The sequence below is a fragment of the Ylistrum balloti genome, unplaced genomic scaffold (genome assembly GCF_031769215.1).
Source record: "Ylistrum balloti isolate Yb309-2 unplaced genomic scaffold, AGI_CSIRO_Ybal_v1 Utg369972, whole genome shotgun sequence".
Lineage (NCBI taxonomy): Eukaryota > Metazoa > Mollusca > Bivalvia > Pectinida > Pectinidae > Ylistrum > Ylistrum balloti.
Genome location: NW_026782064.1, coordinates 1,327,151 through 1,345,945, shown reverse-complemented (window position 1 = coordinate 1,345,945; position 18,795 = coordinate 1,327,151). Strand labels below are relative to the sequence as shown.

The 18,795-nt window shown below is 33.7% G+C and overlaps 1 protein-coding gene across 1 annotated transcript in view; it reads right to left on the bottom strand.

Moving 5' to 3' along the window:
- Positions 1–16,685, bottom strand: part of LOC132547677 (epithelial cell-transforming sequence 2 oncogene-like) — a 53,372-nt gene extending 36,687 nt beyond the window's left edge. Inside the window, exons 1-21 of the mRNA XM_060211467.1 lie at positions 16,479–16,685; positions 15,907–15,942; positions 15,042–15,281; positions 14,361–14,498; positions 13,777–13,876; positions 13,290–13,537; positions 12,843–12,887; positions 10,436–10,578; positions 9,617–9,740; positions 8,923–9,038; positions 8,409–8,593; positions 6,567–6,656; positions 5,973–6,155; positions 5,338–5,441; positions 4,976–5,059; positions 4,386–4,566; positions 3,771–3,955; positions 2,117–2,262; positions 1,777–1,845; positions 1,035–1,259; positions 555–711 (exon numbers count right to left, since the gene is read on the bottom strand). Of these exons, the coding sequence (XP_060067450.1) occupies positions 555–711; positions 1,035–1,259; positions 1,777–1,845; positions 2,117–2,262; positions 3,771–3,955; positions 4,386–4,566; positions 4,976–5,059; positions 5,338–5,441; positions 5,973–6,155; positions 6,567–6,656; positions 8,409–8,593; positions 8,923–9,038; positions 9,617–9,740; positions 10,436–10,578; positions 12,843–12,887; positions 13,290–13,537; positions 13,777–13,876; positions 14,361–14,498; positions 15,042–15,281; positions 15,907–15,942; positions 16,479–16,685 (3,006 nt within the window). The remainder of the gene's footprint in view (positions 1–554; positions 712–1,034; positions 1,260–1,776; positions 1,846–2,116; positions 2,263–3,770; positions 3,956–4,385; positions 4,567–4,975; positions 5,060–5,337; positions 5,442–5,972; positions 6,156–6,566; positions 6,657–8,408; positions 8,594–8,922; positions 9,039–9,616; positions 9,741–10,435; positions 10,579–12,842; positions 12,888–13,289; positions 13,538–13,776; positions 13,877–14,360; positions 14,499–15,041; positions 15,282–15,906; positions 15,943–16,478) is intronic.
- Positions 16,686–18,795: the final 2,110 nt, after the last annotated feature.

Sequence of the window (18,795 nt, the reverse complement as noted above, 5' to 3'; positions counted from 1 at the left end):
GTCTCCCTCTTGTATATCAGATAAAGCCTACATCCTTTATAAAATAAAGTCTCCCTCCTGTATATCAGATAAAGCCTACATCCTTTATAAAATAAAGTCTCCCTCTTGTATATCAGATAAAGCCTACATCCTTTATAAAATAAAGTCTCCCTCCTGTATATCAGATAAAACCTACATCCTTTTTAAAATAAAGTCTCCCTCCTGTATATCAGATAAAGCCTACATCCTATATCAGATAAAGTCTCCCTCTTGTATATCAGATAAAGCCTACATCCTTTATAAAATAAAGTCTCCCTCTTGTATATCAGATAAAGCCTACATCCTTTATAAAATAAAGTCTCCCTCCTGTATATCAGATAAAACCTACATCCCTTTTAAAATAAAGTCTCCCTCCTGTATATCAGATAAAGCCTACATCCTATATCAGATAAAGTCTCCCTCTTGTATATCAGATAAAACCTACATCCTTTTTAAAATAAAGTCTCCCTCCTGTATATCAGATAAAGCCTACATCCTATATCAGATAAAACCGATATCCTGAAGGTGAAGCATACCTCTTGTATATGTCTGTTTAGAGTTCCTATAGTTTGTATGGCACCAGCTAGGTCAGCTCTGTCCTGATGCAGCTTAGGTGTGTGCATCTCAAACCAGCCCAACAAGAAGGCATACTGTTCTATACGACGTGGAGGCAGCAACATCAGCTCTTGCAGACTGTTTCAAGTAAAATGATAAGCAAATTACAGTTTAAAAACAATATGAACTTTTTTATACTATAAAAAAACCTTTATTCTAAGCTTTGTGAGGAAAAGCTAACCTCAATCTCCAAGCTGTGTCAGTTTTCCAGTCCTGGAATCTCATAGCATATGTTTTCCATCAATGTATTAAAACTGGGACATCTCATTATAATTAAATTCATGGTAGGTATATCTGAATAAGCTGATACCAACCACAATATTACATCACAGATTCAACTAACATTAATACAATAGTTGGCATTGGTTAGGACTGGTTTTGAGATTTAGTGTCAAACTCACGTCATCATACGGGTCTCTGGGATGCGTTCATGTCGGTGAAGAAATGCACGAAAGGACGGTGTTTGTTCTTTGGTTCGTTCTATACATTGCAGGATGACGTCATAGTTATTGACGAAGTTGGTGTAGACCTTTAAGTGAGTACAGAAGCGAACAAAAATGTCCCCCAGGCATGTATTGGTTGGGTCCCAGTCAGCAAGGCGGTTCTTCAAATCCTCTACCATTTCACTGTAATGATAGTTTATGTACTGATTCGTAAAAATAATTTATTCAGAAAAATTAATGCATGAAAATGACCATCACTAATTTAATTCATTGAGTGAGGGAACCATTCACACACAATGTCATCAGTGCACAGATCAAACATGGATCAGCATTCAGGACATGACATCTTTTCATCCAATTTATAGCAAAATATGTATACAGTAGATTTAAAGTATTGCAGTGTTTATATTTGATGTGAAGTGTTTACCAAACATTAATTGTTTTACTAATCAGACAGAAACTTACAGAACAGCATTACCTATAGAAATTATTTACAGCAATCTGTCTACTGTATTGGATTTACTTTTACTCTTCAATATTATAATCAAGGGTTTATAATTCTCATGTTTAATTTTTTTCCACTTGCAGTCAGAAGAATTATGAATTTTGTGTGCCCTGAATATTAACAAGCTCTAGATAGTCTACAGAAATGTTTTCTATGGACCATTTGACAATGACTGAAGCATGATGGAACCGTTACCTGCTAACATCCAATATATACATGAGGTCTGTGAACATGATCTGCACATTCTGGAAACTGGCAATGGCCCTGAAATTAAACATGACATAATCATTTAAATCTGCCTCCATGTATCATGGAAGTCCCTTCCAAATCTACAGGATCTCTTGAAGGTGTGATTTCTGCGGTGCAATAAACACACTTCATTATTGAATTTTTTTCTTTCAAATTATTATGTGAAAAAAGCAAACATGCCCTACAAATTGTAAAAATCATCTTCAGTATTTTTACATTGCTCATTTTAAAAACTCTGGATAATTTTATGTTATCTTAATTGACTACTGAAGGTTGTGAGTGCTACCTGTCTGAACTGAGAGCTGCCTTAAGAGGTTTTACGTAGGTGTTTTTTATTCCTTTCAATATCCTGTTGTACTCCACCTCACTAGAAAGAATCTCCATAGCAACAGGTGTTCTCTTCTCAGGGTGTTCACTGAACTTCTTAGTAGTCTGTAGGAGTATACATCAGTGAGATAAGATATTTTACAACAATTCTCAAACAGATACACAATTGTAAAACACACTAAATGTTTACTGCATCAATGTAAAACACACTGAATGTTTACTGCATTATTATAAAACACACTGAATGTTTACTGTATTAATGTAAAACACACTGAATGTTTACTGAATTAATGTAAAACACACTGAATGTTTACTGTATTAATGTAAAACACACTGAATGTTTACTGAATTAATGTAAAACACACTGAATGTTTACTGTATTAATGTAAAACACACTGAATGTTTACTGCATTAATGTAAAACACACTGAATGTTTACTGCATTAATGTAAAACACACTGAATGTTTACTGCATTAATGTAAAACACACTGAATGTTTACTGAATTAATGTAAAACACACTGAATGTTTACTGAATTAATGTAAAACACACTGAATGTTTACTGAATTAATGTAAAACACACTGAATGTTTACTGCATTAATATAAAACACACTGAATGTTTACTGCATTAATGTAAAACACACTGAATGTTTACTGCATTAATATAAAACACACTGAATGTTTACTGAATTAATGTAAAACACACTGAATGTTTACTGCATTAATGAGAAACACACTGAATGTTTACTGCATTAATGAGAAACACACTGAATGTTTACTGAATTAATGTAAAACACACTGAATGTTTACTGAATTAATGTAAAACACACTGAATGTTTACTGAATTAATGTAAAACACACTGAATGTTTACTGAATTAATGTAAAACACACTGAATGTTTACTGAATTAATGTAAAACACACTGAATGTTTACTGAATTAATGTAAAACACACTGAATGTTTACTGAATTAATGTAAAACACACTGAATGTTTACTGCATTAATGTAAAACACACTGAATGTTTACTGCATTAATGTAAAACACACTGAATGTTTACTGCATTAATGTAAAACACACTGAATGTTTACTGAATTAATGTAAAACACACTGAATGTTTACTGAATTAATGTAAAACACACTGAATGTTTACTGCATCAATGTAAAACACACTGAATGTTTACTGAATTAATGTAAAACACACTGAATGTTTACTGAATTAATGTAAAACACACTGAATGTTTACTGAATTAATGTAAAACACACTGAATGTTTACTGAATTAATGAGAAACACACTAAATGTTTACTGAATTAATGAGAAACACACTGAATGTTTACTGAATTAATGAGAAAAATAATGTTAACAAATTGCATTTGTGGCTCCTGAATTTCATAATTTTCTGCATGTTAACAAAATTGTTTTGATTTTTTTTTCATAAAGAAGACTTTACTGCACTATAATCATTGTTTACTTATCCCTGTCTTAATCTCGACTATCAACTTTGCAAAAGTAAATCACAAGAATGATGGGTTATAGTAATAATGATTTAATGATGAACGGAATATATGCTTTGAATGTACAGCTGAAACGTTCACCTCAGACCATCTACTAACCAGACGTTCATGTTTCCCTGTCAGGGTCATGGTACCAAATGTTACTTTGAAATCTTTCATCTGCTTTGTCACTTTCCCTGTCTTTGTCATCTGCTCTTTTCTATCCTTCTTCTTCTGTCTCTGTTGTTCCTTTTCACTCTGTTCATTCTGCGCCTTCTCTCTCATTTCTCGTGGTGAGGTCTCCTCTGGTAAAGTCACAGAAAACCATGACATGGATACTAACATATTTTTCCTTATATGCTTATTTTCATATTTAAATCTTGTGATCTTCATTGATGATATCTGGCATAAATAACTGGAATATACTAAAAACTGAAGAGTTGATCAGGATAATTGTTTACTTCTTTAATACAAGATACAGGCCCATTTTTTAAAGCCAAATAGGGCCTTAAGACTTGTACATACAATGTGACAACATTGCTTCATAATAATGATTGATAGAAATTTTATGTATAATCCAGCAGATTTCAAAGGAACACTGACAGAACACAACAAAGACTGATTATAACTGCATAAAGATTAATGTCTAAACTATACATAAATATTTATTTATATCATACAGCAGACAAACTATTCTGACATAGACACACATAACAGGAGCCTTATTGTTCTTACCATCCTTTAGTGCCTCTTCCTCCCCGACCTCATCCTCTTCCCCAAACGCTGTCATCTCCTCTTCCTTGGTGTGACCATTGATCTGTTCAACCTCACTATCCTCCAGGGACACCTCATCATCACCAGCTGATGAGTCCATAGACTCATAACGATTAACAGGAGGTTTCTTCATTGTCTTTGACTGAATTAAATCAAAGAATATACTTTATAATGATGTTAGTCAGTGTTGTCTAATTTTACCTGGGCTTTTTTAAAATGAAGATTATTTCATTGAAAAATATTCATGATTGTCTGATAAAATTTGAAATATACATTTTTTGTAACATACAAAATTACTATCATGAGAAACATGATCCAATTTCTACCATCACTTTATAACTATACTCTCATTACCACAGAGAAGATCAGTAGGGCCAATTAAAACTTAATGAAAAATTGAAATTACAAATAAGAAGGCCATGACAGTAAAGTGTGATATCACACTGAGGTAGGTATTCTATATTATGTGATATATGTGATATCTTATAGACAGCAGTACTGTGTGTTATATTTTATAGACAGAAGTATTGTGTTTAAGATACTATCTCTACCTTTTCCAGGCTACTTGTAAATGACAGATCATCCACACCTGCTCGTTGCAGTAAAAATTTCCCAAGGAATTCAAGAGGGTTCACCTGGAAAAGATGAATAATTTGAAACAAGGCAAAGCATCGCAAGTAATCCAGTTCCCTGCATCAGGCCAAACTTTGTTATCAAAATAATGAACAGAGGGCAACAACTCTAAATAAATTGACAGTTTGATGGAAATCCTTTCCCATTTATTGACAGAGGTATAATAATAACAAATCCACTTAAAGAGCTTTTACCTTCCATTTTCATCCTGTTGTGGCCTGATGGTTCAGTACATGTAAATACAAATATCAACAAAAATAAAATCTGTCCACTGACTTACATTGTCCTCACTGCCGAGATGGCGCAGACCCTCTGTCAGAACATCAGCTATTTTGTTGGTCCCCTGGATTTCTGTCTGACCAATCACATCAAAGACAACTTGGCCTACAAAGATAAGAAATTGGACTGTCGATACATACATCTCAACAGACTACTAACTAAATCAAATTCACTTTAACTTTGATGAACATTATTATAAAAAAAAGCAAACAAGAAAAAGACCAAAAACATTGTAGTAAGGTAAAGAGAGTTATCAAACTCACAGATCTTATACTATTAACCAATGTCTGTCAGAATCTGACATCTTAAATCAAAGTTTCAAACATAAAATCAATCTGGCACACACTTTATAAAGAATTCTGGCTTACAACATTCATAATAGAAGTTTGAATCAGAGAATATGTTGATGCATTTTTTTATATAAACAAACCTGATAATATGATATTCATAGATTTGTAGTCATCTAATAAATTTTCTTCAAATAATAACATCTCTTACACAGTTTAATTTCGTTTATTTTCTGATGTTTTAATTATATTAATTTCATACAATCACCAAATATGTTTTCACAAGTGAAAGTAATTTGTAACATGAAAGTTAATATGATATAACTGTTGATAAGTACATATCACCTACCTGTCAGCTGTGACACAATATCCTTGTGTGTTTTCTCAAAGTACGGGGACAGCAATTTCTTACAGGTGGTCAGCGCTTCCTTTGCCTGGTCAGCAGTATTGGTCCATACATCCAGTTTGGATGTACAGAAATACATGGACGGAGGTGACCCTTCTTTGTAAGGCAACAACCAGTCACTATTAACTGGAAACACAAGATAACACAGGTACAGGCTACTCCAGAAAAAAGTATGGAATAGGGGACTAAAATACTGTTACAACACCATTTATAGACATGGTAGAATCAGCAGGTACTTAAACATCTGGAAAATTTATGCTCATGACTCAAAACTTTGTAGAAATCAACACTTCCTTTGCTCAAGAATATCATTAGTATGTCAAGGTGTTTTTGCCACCATCAGTTACAAACACTTTAAAAATCTGTAAGACAATATTGCTTTCTTGGTCTGTATTGAACCTTACTGTCATGGCTCTCTGAGACGTAACAAGTGTTGTGATACTAGAACTGTCCTCTGGGCTGCCCTCAACAAAACATACACTCTGTATTTCTGGTTCAATGTAAGTCAGTGGTATTAGCATTATCTGTTTGACTTACCATGGTTGTAGTAGCCAATGATGCCAGTAGGGGAAGACAACTGCATGCCTGTCATCACACTGAGTTGTATCAACATCTCAAGACCTGGCTCTGTAAAACAACAGATGATGTAGGGATCATACAAAGTAAGTACAAGGCAAGACTTAGGAAAAAAATTCGATTTACAAGTAATATCGATTTATATTTACTAAAGATCCTCCACCATCTACTGAGATCATTCAAAAGAAAATTAAGGGGTAATAGTCAATATGATGAGTGGGATAGAAGTGATGAATAAAGTCTTGTTAATGAAGTTATTTCTAAAAGGTTTTAGAGATATGTTCCAGAAATGCTACAATCAGTGAATTTGTTTCGATGGTAATTAAAGAAATATCAAAACTGAAAACTCCTCTATAGAAGAAGGCACTACTACACCAATCAACTGATGTGTGCAGAATGCTTTGTTAAGTCATCTTGAACAGTTTTGAAGATATGCTCTGGAAACGCTTGATGGACAGAACCTATTTGTATGTCCCCTGCCAACCTTCACTGGGTGGATCATAACTTCTTGTTTTGTTGCCCTGCATGACAGCATGCAGGAGACCTACCCATAGTGTGGAAAGAATGTAAGAGCCCACATTGGTGACCCATTTCCCGTTGACACAGATGATTTGGTGAAAGACAAGTATGATACAGTACTCTCTGCACCACTCAACCACCCAATAACGTAAAATCTGGAGGCATATGTGTTACAACAACGCAACCATATTGTAAAGAATGAAAAATGACAGTATGTGCATGGTGTTGTCATCTGTTTTCGATCGTTATGTCTTTTCGATCATTTGCATGTACCAGAAATACTTTGCATGCAAGTGCAGATGCAGCATATTTTGCATAGCCTTGTAAACACGAAAGGCCAGCTGAAGGTCTTGAAGAACTAAATACTGTAAAAAATTTAAAATTTAATCAGAATTTCGAACAAACCATTGTTCTACTAATCCCATCCCACAGGTCAATTCAAAACTCTTGGGAAAAAAAACCCAAATTCAAATGATTCCTCATTGGCACCATCGTCTGCTGGTGAATACAATCTCTGACATAATATTATGATCATGTGATAATCAAAGGTTCAAAGGTCAGCTGAAAAAAGAGGGTCTACATGAGTGGATTGTTATATATTTTTTGTTCAGGATTTTTATTATTATGATTATTTATATTGTTTGTATGTTGTGATATAAATCAAATAAATAATGTCATTTTACATCAACATATTAACAATGTTTTTTTTATAACTGTCTTAAATTATGTATGATTGAAATATCCTTTACAGACACTAAATTATTTAAATATTAAAGAGAAAATTATATTTGATGTATTTATTATAAATTAAAAATGTTTGAAAAAGCAGTAATTAGATTTGCCATAAACTTGTTCCCTTCCAGAGCCCCAGTGATGTAGTCATTGAGGACCTCTTTGACTTTATCATAGATGATCAGAAACACACGACGGTCATGTTCAAAAAAACTAACTGGCTTGGTATGCATAAATATGGATTGAAAACCAGCTTTTTACTTGATCAATATTAACAGAACTGCTAAAATTATACAACAAATGGCTGAATTAAAAAAATGTTGAAACAACACTTACGTTATCGAAAACCCATGCCCATCACACCTGGATTATGCAGTAGTTACAAATTATGATCATCAAGTTATGTGGAAAAATCTTACATTCACAAACTAAATCTTCCTCAAAACAAATATTATACCTTTATTTCCAATTTCAAATGTTGTGATACTTACAGGGTCAATACAAATTTTAGCAAGAGTTGTTCTTATATGTAATGTGAGAAAACTAGTATACCTGATGCTGCCAGAGGTACAAATACATCCATCTGTCCACCTTTGTTTGGTGGTATAATGCGGTCAGCCACTGTCTCAAAGAACTGGGAGACATAGGACACATCCAGTGTATTCAAAGTTACTGTACAGTTCTGAACCAATCGCAACTCTCCTGGTTCCTGGCTATGGCAAAATAAGCCAATACTCCTGAGGAACAGAACCACAAATGTGCTAGTGAGGCCATATGACATATGTGGGTTCAAATTGTAATAGAAAATTTCCCATATCAGCATTAGAAATAACAGCTCAGTAACTTATCTTCAGACTCATCCTACATATTGTGACTAGAAGTACTATTAAAAAGCACATGAACATATAATTGGAGTGAAATTCAAAGAAAGAAAAAGGTTGAAAATTTATGATGAATTGGAAAACTAATTACAAGACCAGACAAATTTATTTATACCTTCTGTTTCATGAATACAGATTAAGATACTGCAGCAAAAAGCAAAGTTGCATGATAATCAAAAACTCACTGTGCTTGTCTCCCTTGGAGTGCCTTCTCAAGTTTTAGGAGGAGCGTTTCTGTTGTAGTGCCTTCATACTCATACACTACTGGTATGACACCAAATAGAACAGCATCAGCTAATAACTGACAATAAAAATAAAAAAAAATACACTTTATACAGAAAACTAACACACTCCAGAAAGAAACTTAAGACATGAACTTAGCATTTACAGTATAAGTCACATTCAAACATATATAGCTTTTCAAGTGTACATGCTTCAGCAGACAAAGGTTAGAAATAATTTACCTGTTGGCTCTGTGCACTTCATCACTGGATAAGATCATATGTATACAACAAACTACAAACTTAGATTTAAGATTGGAGAAGTATCCAATCATTATAATTTTATCCAAAAATTATCAGCTATTCATGGTTGCTACGACAATGGGTAAACGTAACCAGACATTTCAAACACTGTACAAACCAGACTGTATGTAACACACTGAGTAAATATGAATCTGTGATATACCCACCTAGATGTCAAAAGTATTCCTTTATTCAGAAGTTGCCAGTTCACACAAGGATATACACATGGTAAAAGAGAAATACATTTTAAAATCAATATCCTGATACATATATCTCTGTGTGTTTAGTTTCCGTCTCCATCAACCCTTCCTAAAACTTCCCTAACCACTGATCCCTTCTTTATGGAACAACTTACATCAGCTGCCGGTACCCTGGAGGAGATGAAGATCACTCGAGGTTTTTCTACGAAAAGTTGACCTTTAGGATCAGATTCAGTTTGGTTGATGTTGTAGGGGTACACACCTTTGGTCATATCAGGCCTGTAATTAACACAAACAATAAATAATTCAAGTACTTTTATATAAGTTTACTGTAAAAATATCTATGATAACTGTCCTGGGATTCAGTAAATACAACAATGACATAATTTTCCATAATATTGATTACATAATGATTTCACAAAAACTGATGTTCTCCACTTCATAGTTTTTCATTAATTTTGAGGACTGAAGGAACATTTGAAGACTATCACCAAGCCTGGCATGTAAAGGGAGGAGAATGAAGGGGAAGTTCTATAGAACAGTATTGTGAAGAGGAATGAGGGGAGCATCCTCAATACTCCAGAGGTTACAATCACTTTCGCTCTCTGTAACCCTAAAATGTGTCATAGCAAAATCGAAGACAAGTGAAGTAATTTGATTGGTTCCAGGGGGAAAAACTGACCAATCATAGGCTGCTACACTTCTTATGAAAAATACTAAGGTGAGACACCCTACTTTAAAGCCATTACAATATACCGTTATGCTACCTTGAGATTCGTTTGATGTACATCAAAGGATCAGACTAACTTTTTTGTCTTGTTCACAAGGTGTTGGACACGGAACCTACAATTTTAAAGACATGTTCCAAGGGTGCAGAGAGTGAAAGTAATTGTAACCCTTGGAGAATCGAGGATGTGAAGGGGATATTTTTTCTATTGACTGGCAGGGGGAGGGACCTGATATTTGGTACTTACTTCTGCACTCGTGTCCTATGAGGGGGATACCACTCTGTGTCCACCAGCTGTTTGACCCGATTTTCTTCCATATTTACTAACTCCATTGTGTCCCTTAATGACTTACGCTGAGACAGACGCTTCAGGTCATAGTCTTCTCCAGACTGACAAACCAAATGGTATTTATATCATTATCATTTTATACATAAAGCAATACCCTGTGATAAAAACTTATTCTTTTTAAAAAAAATTCCAGGTTTACATCACATATATACTTTATCAAATATTTCTGAACTTAAAGAAAATTGGTAGCCTTGACAAGCAAACAATTAATGTAAAACCTGATATTTCTACTGTAAACTGATCTTAGCATAAACTGATCAGGGAGCTGTATAAGTTTCTAATGGTTTAATCACAATCTCAAAAAATATCAAAACAAAATCACAGACTGGTAGAGCGTTTAGGTTACGGTGAAGAGTAGATTCAACAATACGAGGATCATTAAAAGTATTTTACTAGTATGGATGTACATACAAAATAATGGTATATATGTAAAAGAGACTCAAAATAGCCATGCAAAATAAACAAACTACTGACAAAAATTTTATTTAACTGACTTTGATATACGAACAAGAACACACTAATAAACTGATAGTAATGAAACAGTTGTGTCCTTTAACATGCTTGAGACTCGTCTGGAGAAAACAAATTGTTTAATTTCTTTGATGGAAATATTCAGTTAATAATGTTTTAATAAATTATTGTGTTTAAATATGTGAGTAAAAGTAGCAAACAAAGCTGCCTCCTGTTTACTGTTTTTACTGGCATGACAAGTATTAACATTTATATCAGGTTTCTGTTATTGTACATCACAGTTGCATAATCCTTTCAACAAAATCATCAACATCATATTTGCTTCAAAATTTCATTATCATACTATCATAATGTTAGAACAATTTAGATTTGTTAAATTTTCATTGTGCAATTGAAATATTACTTTAAATCAGAATCATGCAAATTTAAATGAACTATTACAATAATACATTTAATTCACTACATACAACACCTTGCAGTCCAAGTTCTTTCCCCTATTTCACCAAAGTGTACCTAAATGTACTCAAGGTACATTCTCAACATTATCAATGTGTTTCCCAATGCTATCAATATGTATTCTCAACACTATCAATGTGTATTCTCAACACTATCAATGTGTATTCTCAACACTATTAATGTGTATTCTCAACACTATCAATATGTATTCTCAATGCTATCAATGTGTATTCTCAACACTATCAATGTGTATTCCCCACACTATCAATGTGTATTCCCCACACTATCAATGTGTATTCCCCACACTATTAATGTGTATTCCCCACACTATTAATGTGTATTACCCACACTATTAATGTGTATTCCCCACACTATCAATGTGTATTCTCAACACTATCAATGTGTATTCCCCACACTATCAATGTATATTCTCAACACTATCAATGTGTATTCCCCACACTATCAATGTGTATTCTCAACACTATCAATGTGTATTCTCAACACTATCAATGTGTATTCTCAACACTATCAATGTGTTTCCCAACACTATCAATGTGTATTCTCAACACTATCAATGTGTATTCTCAACACTATCAATATGTATTCTCAATGCTATCAATGTGTATTCTCAATACTATCAATGTGTATTCCCCACACTATCAATGTGTATTCCCCACACTATCAATGTGTATTACCCACACTATTAATGTGTATTCCCCACACTATTAATGTGTATTACCCACACTATTAATGTGTATTCCCCACACTATCAATGTGTATTCTCAACACTATCAATGTGTATTCTCAACATTATCAATGTGTATTCCCCACACTATCAATGTGTATTCCCCACACTATCAATGTGTATTCCCCACACTATCAATGGGTATTCCCCACACTATTAATGTGTATTACCCACACCATCAATGATATTCCTCAAATTATCAACGTGTACTCCCTGTGCTGTCAGTATGCATTTCCAACACTATCAACACTATCAATGTGTATTTTCATGCTGCCAATGTGGACTTCCTGCCTTATCAAAGTGTATTTAAAACATTGCCATGTGTTTTTCCAACACTTGAAACACTATCATTGTGTGCTCCTAACACTTTTACTGATCTGCATTCAAAATAGTTGTCTTTTTGTTCAGATTATAAATCTTTTATAAGGAAGGTATCAAATCTAGTTCAAAATGTGAAAATGTGTTTGGCCAATATAAAATCAATAGCAATGTTGATTCTATTATATATATGATCATCCCAGCCAAGCAAGACATTGGGAAATAAGGGAGATAACTTGGATTATGACAGATTAGCAGACATTCAAGACATTTGACTGATCATGCTGTTGGGTCTGTGTAAGGTGAGGAACTTACTTCACCCTCTAGTAATGTCACATGTGACAATGTCATTTTATTATCCTGAAACAAACATTGTTATCAGACAACCTATTTAATTCTTTCTAAAATTTTAAATGACACTTCCCCCCCCCCCAACCAATGTCACAAAGAGATTAAGTGTAAGTTCTCTATTCAGTATTTTTATCATGTAAACTTTAAAGAAGTTAGGCTACACAAAAATCAAAACACCTTTTACAACAGATAAACATTCTATAAAGACCATTGCAACATTTCTTACTGCATTTAACTCTGATTATTTTCATATCTGCTAAAATTTTCTTTCAAATGAAATGAAACTTCTACATAAAATGATAATTATACACTGAATATTACAGTCTTTCAAGATTCCTATGAAATGACTAAAAAGATTTTTTCATGTAGCTTTTAAAAATATGTTGCTAAATGTTTGAAATGTCAACATACTGTGAGAGTCCTGTGGCCATCTTTTCGTTTGTAGGAATCAAGACCAAGCTCGAAGTCCTCGGATCGGCTCAGTGCCTGTTCATGCCGTTTCTTTGGGATGCCCCATTTGTTATGGAGAATAAGGGCAGACTTGGGAATGTTTGGATCATTGGGATTGAATCCATGTAAGAAGGCATGGAAGGATTTATCCAAGTCTTTTGGTTTCTTAGACACACCAACCCATGGAGGTCGGACATCCATGTTACGCCCTAGTATCAAAATATATTAGAAAAAATGAAAGATTGCGAACTCCATGAATTTCATTTCATATGAAGTGTTCTTCAATATTCAGATATTGCATATTTAAATATTGGAAAAAATTACAAAAGTAAAAAATATATCCTGATCTACATGTAAATTCACAACAGATTGTGAGAGTGAAAATTGGACATTAAGCACAAATAAATGAGTGTCCCAATGATGTAAGGCAGTAGAAGGGCTAACTTACGGCTGGCAGTGGGAGAGAGGCGGCCCGATCTTGATGCTGACTTTGTCTTCTTTTTGGAAACAGATGGAGTTAAATGGACACCCATCCCACCAAATGAGTTCTTTAATAAAAAAAAAAATTCATAAAAAGTTCAATGTGATATATTTGATTATTTTTCTACATATCTGAATTTACCTACATAAAGCATTTTGTTATGGTTGACGTAACTGACCAGTAAACAGTATAATGTCTATTCTGCTTTGTATTTTATTTAGTAAATGCTTCAGGCCTTCATGTCATCGCCTATCATTGCTTTTATCTTGGCTCTACAGCTAGAATTACCTTGCATATTTGGCACTACTGCTTAAAATTTTCTAACCTGATTTCATGTCCAAATTATTTCATTCAATTAGAAAGATATGTCATCATTGGCAGCAAATGTCTTGTTAAGGTACCAGAGACAGATCGGACTCAACATAAAAGCTAGCACTGGACAGCTTGTGTTAATTCCCTGTCTCATGTACAAAAAAATTCTTTTTCTTTAAGTAATGAAAATTTTGAGTATACTGTATGAATCTTTTTATGATGAATATGGTGCTATTTACCACATCTTCAGCTGGGATATAACCCTGGGTATGTGCACATAAGACATAATGATTTTTCCATGCACCATACTCATTCTTTGGGGGTTTATATGGAATCATCCAACCATACTTTAAGCACTTAGGCATCCAGATTTCATCCTAGAAAAAATCAAGTTTGATATAAAAGAAAGAATACCATAACAGAACATGCACATAGGTTTTTACTCTATAGAATAGTGTAAACATATACAGAAATTCTATTTCTCATCCAAACCTAATTCAAATCCTAATGATAACAAAACAAGAATTATAATTTCAATCCAAAATCACAAAGACATGGTATTAGGTGTTTTCACAGTGTTATGCTTGGTGTCAAAATCAGTAATTCAACATGAGGTAACATGCCCCAATTATTCTCTGTGTAATGCTAGATAATATTATCTATATTCTAAGGGATATGTCACTATGACATAGCTGTCAATTAGTTATAGATCATGAGGTCAACGTCCAAACAGGGTACTAATTATGTAACATTCCCTAATGTATTTTCTGTTATTTTGGAAATAATATTTGCCAACGTGAAAAATAATGAGAGAGTTCCCAAGAAAACAGATAAATCTGAATCTGACTTTTTACTTCTGCTTCCTTATAAATTTCTAAAGGAGTACTTCAAAGAACAGGAGCATGCTATAAGTGCCCTACCTGTGCTGTAAGAAACTTCCAGTGCCAGCAGGCCTGGCCAGCTCTACACAGACTCTGAGGTTCCAAGAAAGAGAAGATATAAACACTGAGAAAGCGTGGCAGTACAGTGGTAAAATCAAGGTGCTGGAGGGGCACTCTGTCCTGGAACCACTGCTGTACAAACTTGTACTGGTTACGTCGACACTGCTGGAACACCACATCAAAAAATCGCTTCCTCTGGGAGTCAGACCAAAGGTCAAACTGAAACATACATGTAACACAATTATAAATACTTACATGTTTAACAGAATATGTACAATATCAAAAAAGCATAAGGCATAAGTAATATTTTTTGCCCCGTCTGGAATGCTGGTCAAACATTAAGAAATCATACTCAGCTGATGAATATTATCATTGAACTATTTCTAAGGTCTTCAAACGTGAGCCCTTGTTTCAAAAATGGCCTGTAATGCTTATATAATTACATTTCTGAAGTATTTAGGCTGATCAAAATAACTTGTTCAGTATCTATACAAATTTGACTCCAGTGACCTTCAATATGGGCCAAAGTCCTCTTCTTTTTGCATTTCTTGCAGACCCCATCCTAGTTATCAAATATCATGATTCTTAATAGGCCTTATATATTAATAAAACATTGTTTGAATGCTTAACAACCTTATCCTCTGTGACCTTGAATATTTGTCAAGGTATTTTTTTCTTTTCAAAATTAGTCAGACTTTATCCCTTGTATCTTTCAGCCATGTTTCTTTGATCTATGCTGTTCGATTGATCATAAGTTGTTTGAGAGATTTCGAAAAAAATACTCATAAGCCTTAGTGGTACATATGCAGTTTAAATCTTGAAACAATGAAAGTTCTATCCTTACCCAGTGAGAAACTAGATCCCGTCTTTCATGAAATATCTGAAGAAAAATGAAAACAATCTATTACCTCACACAGTTCCATAACTATATACACAAAGAATTATATAAGGTGCTTGTATGCATGAATACTGACATCTGAATTAGGTACACATTAACAACAGGGGTGTGGAGACACAACGTCCCGCAAACAGTGAAATCAGGAAATTCCTTCAGGGAACAGCCGTGGATCCAAAAGGATACAGAGTACCCGCTATAAATAAGTAGAATAGATGTCAGGAATAGGCACAACATAAAGCAGTTCCGGTCCAATCCACGATTTATTCGTGCTGAGAGTTGTTAACACGTTTCGGATCCAAGTGATCCGTCATCAGAACAACAATACAGATTGGACTGGAACTGCTTCGTGTTGTGCCTACTCCTGACATCTATTGGGTACACATTGTTTAAATCACCTTCCTTATTGTTTGGAACACAGTTCAGTTGATCTTACTTTTGCATCTATAAATGTTATGCACACAGAGATTAGAATGTATATAAGTATATTATTATTCTGTACTTCATTAGTAGTATTTCACCGTTTCATTAGAAGGCTTGTGAACCACTGGTGTCCAGGCACTATTGTATGTCCTCATTTTGTTGGTGCTATACTTTTCTTGAGAGGCCACTACTTCCTTCTTTCTATCTGTATTCTGACCAAGAATTTTTTTGTCATTTTTGGTCAGATGACGAGTGGAAGTCGTCACCTTCCTTGACTTAGTGTTTAACTCAACCTCATCTGCCATCTTCGCCTAAAACAGTGGAGTAAATACATCTTTATCAAATTCTGTCTAGCACTATAAAGCTTTTTTAAAATGATAAAATGAAACAATACTGAAATATATATATATATATAATGACAAACCATTCACATGAATAGATATGATCTCCCTGAACGTGTTTTTGTTTCAATTCTATTGGTGTCTGTAAAAGTAATGTAGAGAACATTTTATGTTAATGATTTGCATAGACCTTCTCTATATCAAAGCAGAATACACGCTGTTATTAACTTGTATATTTTTCACACAAACTGTAAGCAGGCTCTCTTATAAATTATGTATATCAGAATATAATGAGATATATCCCAAATATTCAAACCGAATAGGTAAATACATATTCTTCAAAACACTTTTACGGTATTTATTTTCATATAGTACAACTACATTATAAAAGGTAACTCATTGGTTTCATTTCAAAAGTATCCTAGTTTTCTTTGAAAGTATATAATTATTAATCATCACACTGAAATGTGAAAAACAACAAAATACATTCTTTCGCAAGTTCACAAGCTGTTTTTACCATTAAACTGGACATGGTACTATTGATTTATGTCTCCATGTTCTGATATAACAACTGGCAAACTCTGCTAATTTTGATCACATTTATGGTAACCTCTTGACCATTATATAACAACATACATATATCAGCACATGTGTGTATAAACATGAGGTTTATGAGCATATACTTAATATTCATTTTGAATTTATCAGCATATTTATAACTAATTATTAATTTATGATAAATGTTTGTTAGAGTTATATATGGTACATGTCTGAAATAATGATTGCTCCCCTGCAGCTACTTGGTAAAGCATATCGTAATTTAGGCCCCATATGATTCTGATTAAAATTACTGATAGTTTCATTCACGTTAAAGGCAAAAACGATGTACCATAATTGCATGTCAATGTAAATAAAGAGCACAATATACAGATTCTCCATTTATTCAGTAGTCCGTCAACCGGATGTTGTGAAAACTCCTGAATAGTCTGCAAGATAAACTTGACATCACTTGTCGCCTCAGTAACATGTTTCGCATTAACACTCCGATCACATGGCCTTTTACATGTAGAACGGAGATCTAGTTATTTTTCGTATATCTAAACATTTCAGTGATCTGTACATTGATGCATACTTGCCTGTGTAGTTATATCCGTTACCTCTACTGTTCGGTTCTAATCCTCTTTGACAATAAGGCCCGCCATATTTTTTCTTCCTACGTGTGGGCATGCGCAGCGTATAGTTGCCACAACAACAAAGCGAACGCACCTGCTTCCGAAGGGGCATAAATCTGTTCGTATTTAGTATGTAGGCCCCTTTCAAAATTTGAATCCTTTCTGTACGTGCACAGATATAGACGTATCTGTACATATTTCTTTTACTGAATAAGCATTTTGTTGGTTGTAAAATGTATGTCTCTTTTCTTTACCGGATGTTAATGACAAGCACGAAGAAAACGTAATTATATCTATTAGTTCGACGTAAATGGGATCGACAGTAGAGTTCTTCATAAGGAAATGATAACTTTTTTTTCATCTTTGCCAATAATGACTAAATTTCTGAGACAATTTGTTGACATGAATTTTCATACTGGATTTATACGTTAATTGTCACTGTTTGTTTTAAAAAAAAAAACGCATGGAAGTGATATTAAAATATATTGATAAATTTCAATACGCACAAAATACATTAAACGTTTCCAGTAATTGTCAATGACCCCACGGCATTTCAGAAAAAAGTAGATACCAACGGTTAACAAACACTGGTAATACATCCTTTATCGGATCTATGGATATACACAAGGAAATGTATATAATGTATGTTTGGCGACACATTTCTGGTGATTCGAGGAACACAATCATGACATGTGAGACATTGAACTTTGTAGTGTAACGTATTCATTATAATATCTTTTTCCAACAGAAACAGAATGTTCCCATTTATTATGCAGGTAATGTTTCCGTACAAACACATTCTTTAATAAACTCTATATATTACCACAACCCAATGTTAATTGAACAAAAAAGTAAGATAAATACTTGAAGACTTTCATCAGTTTACTTCGACATGTTTTTAG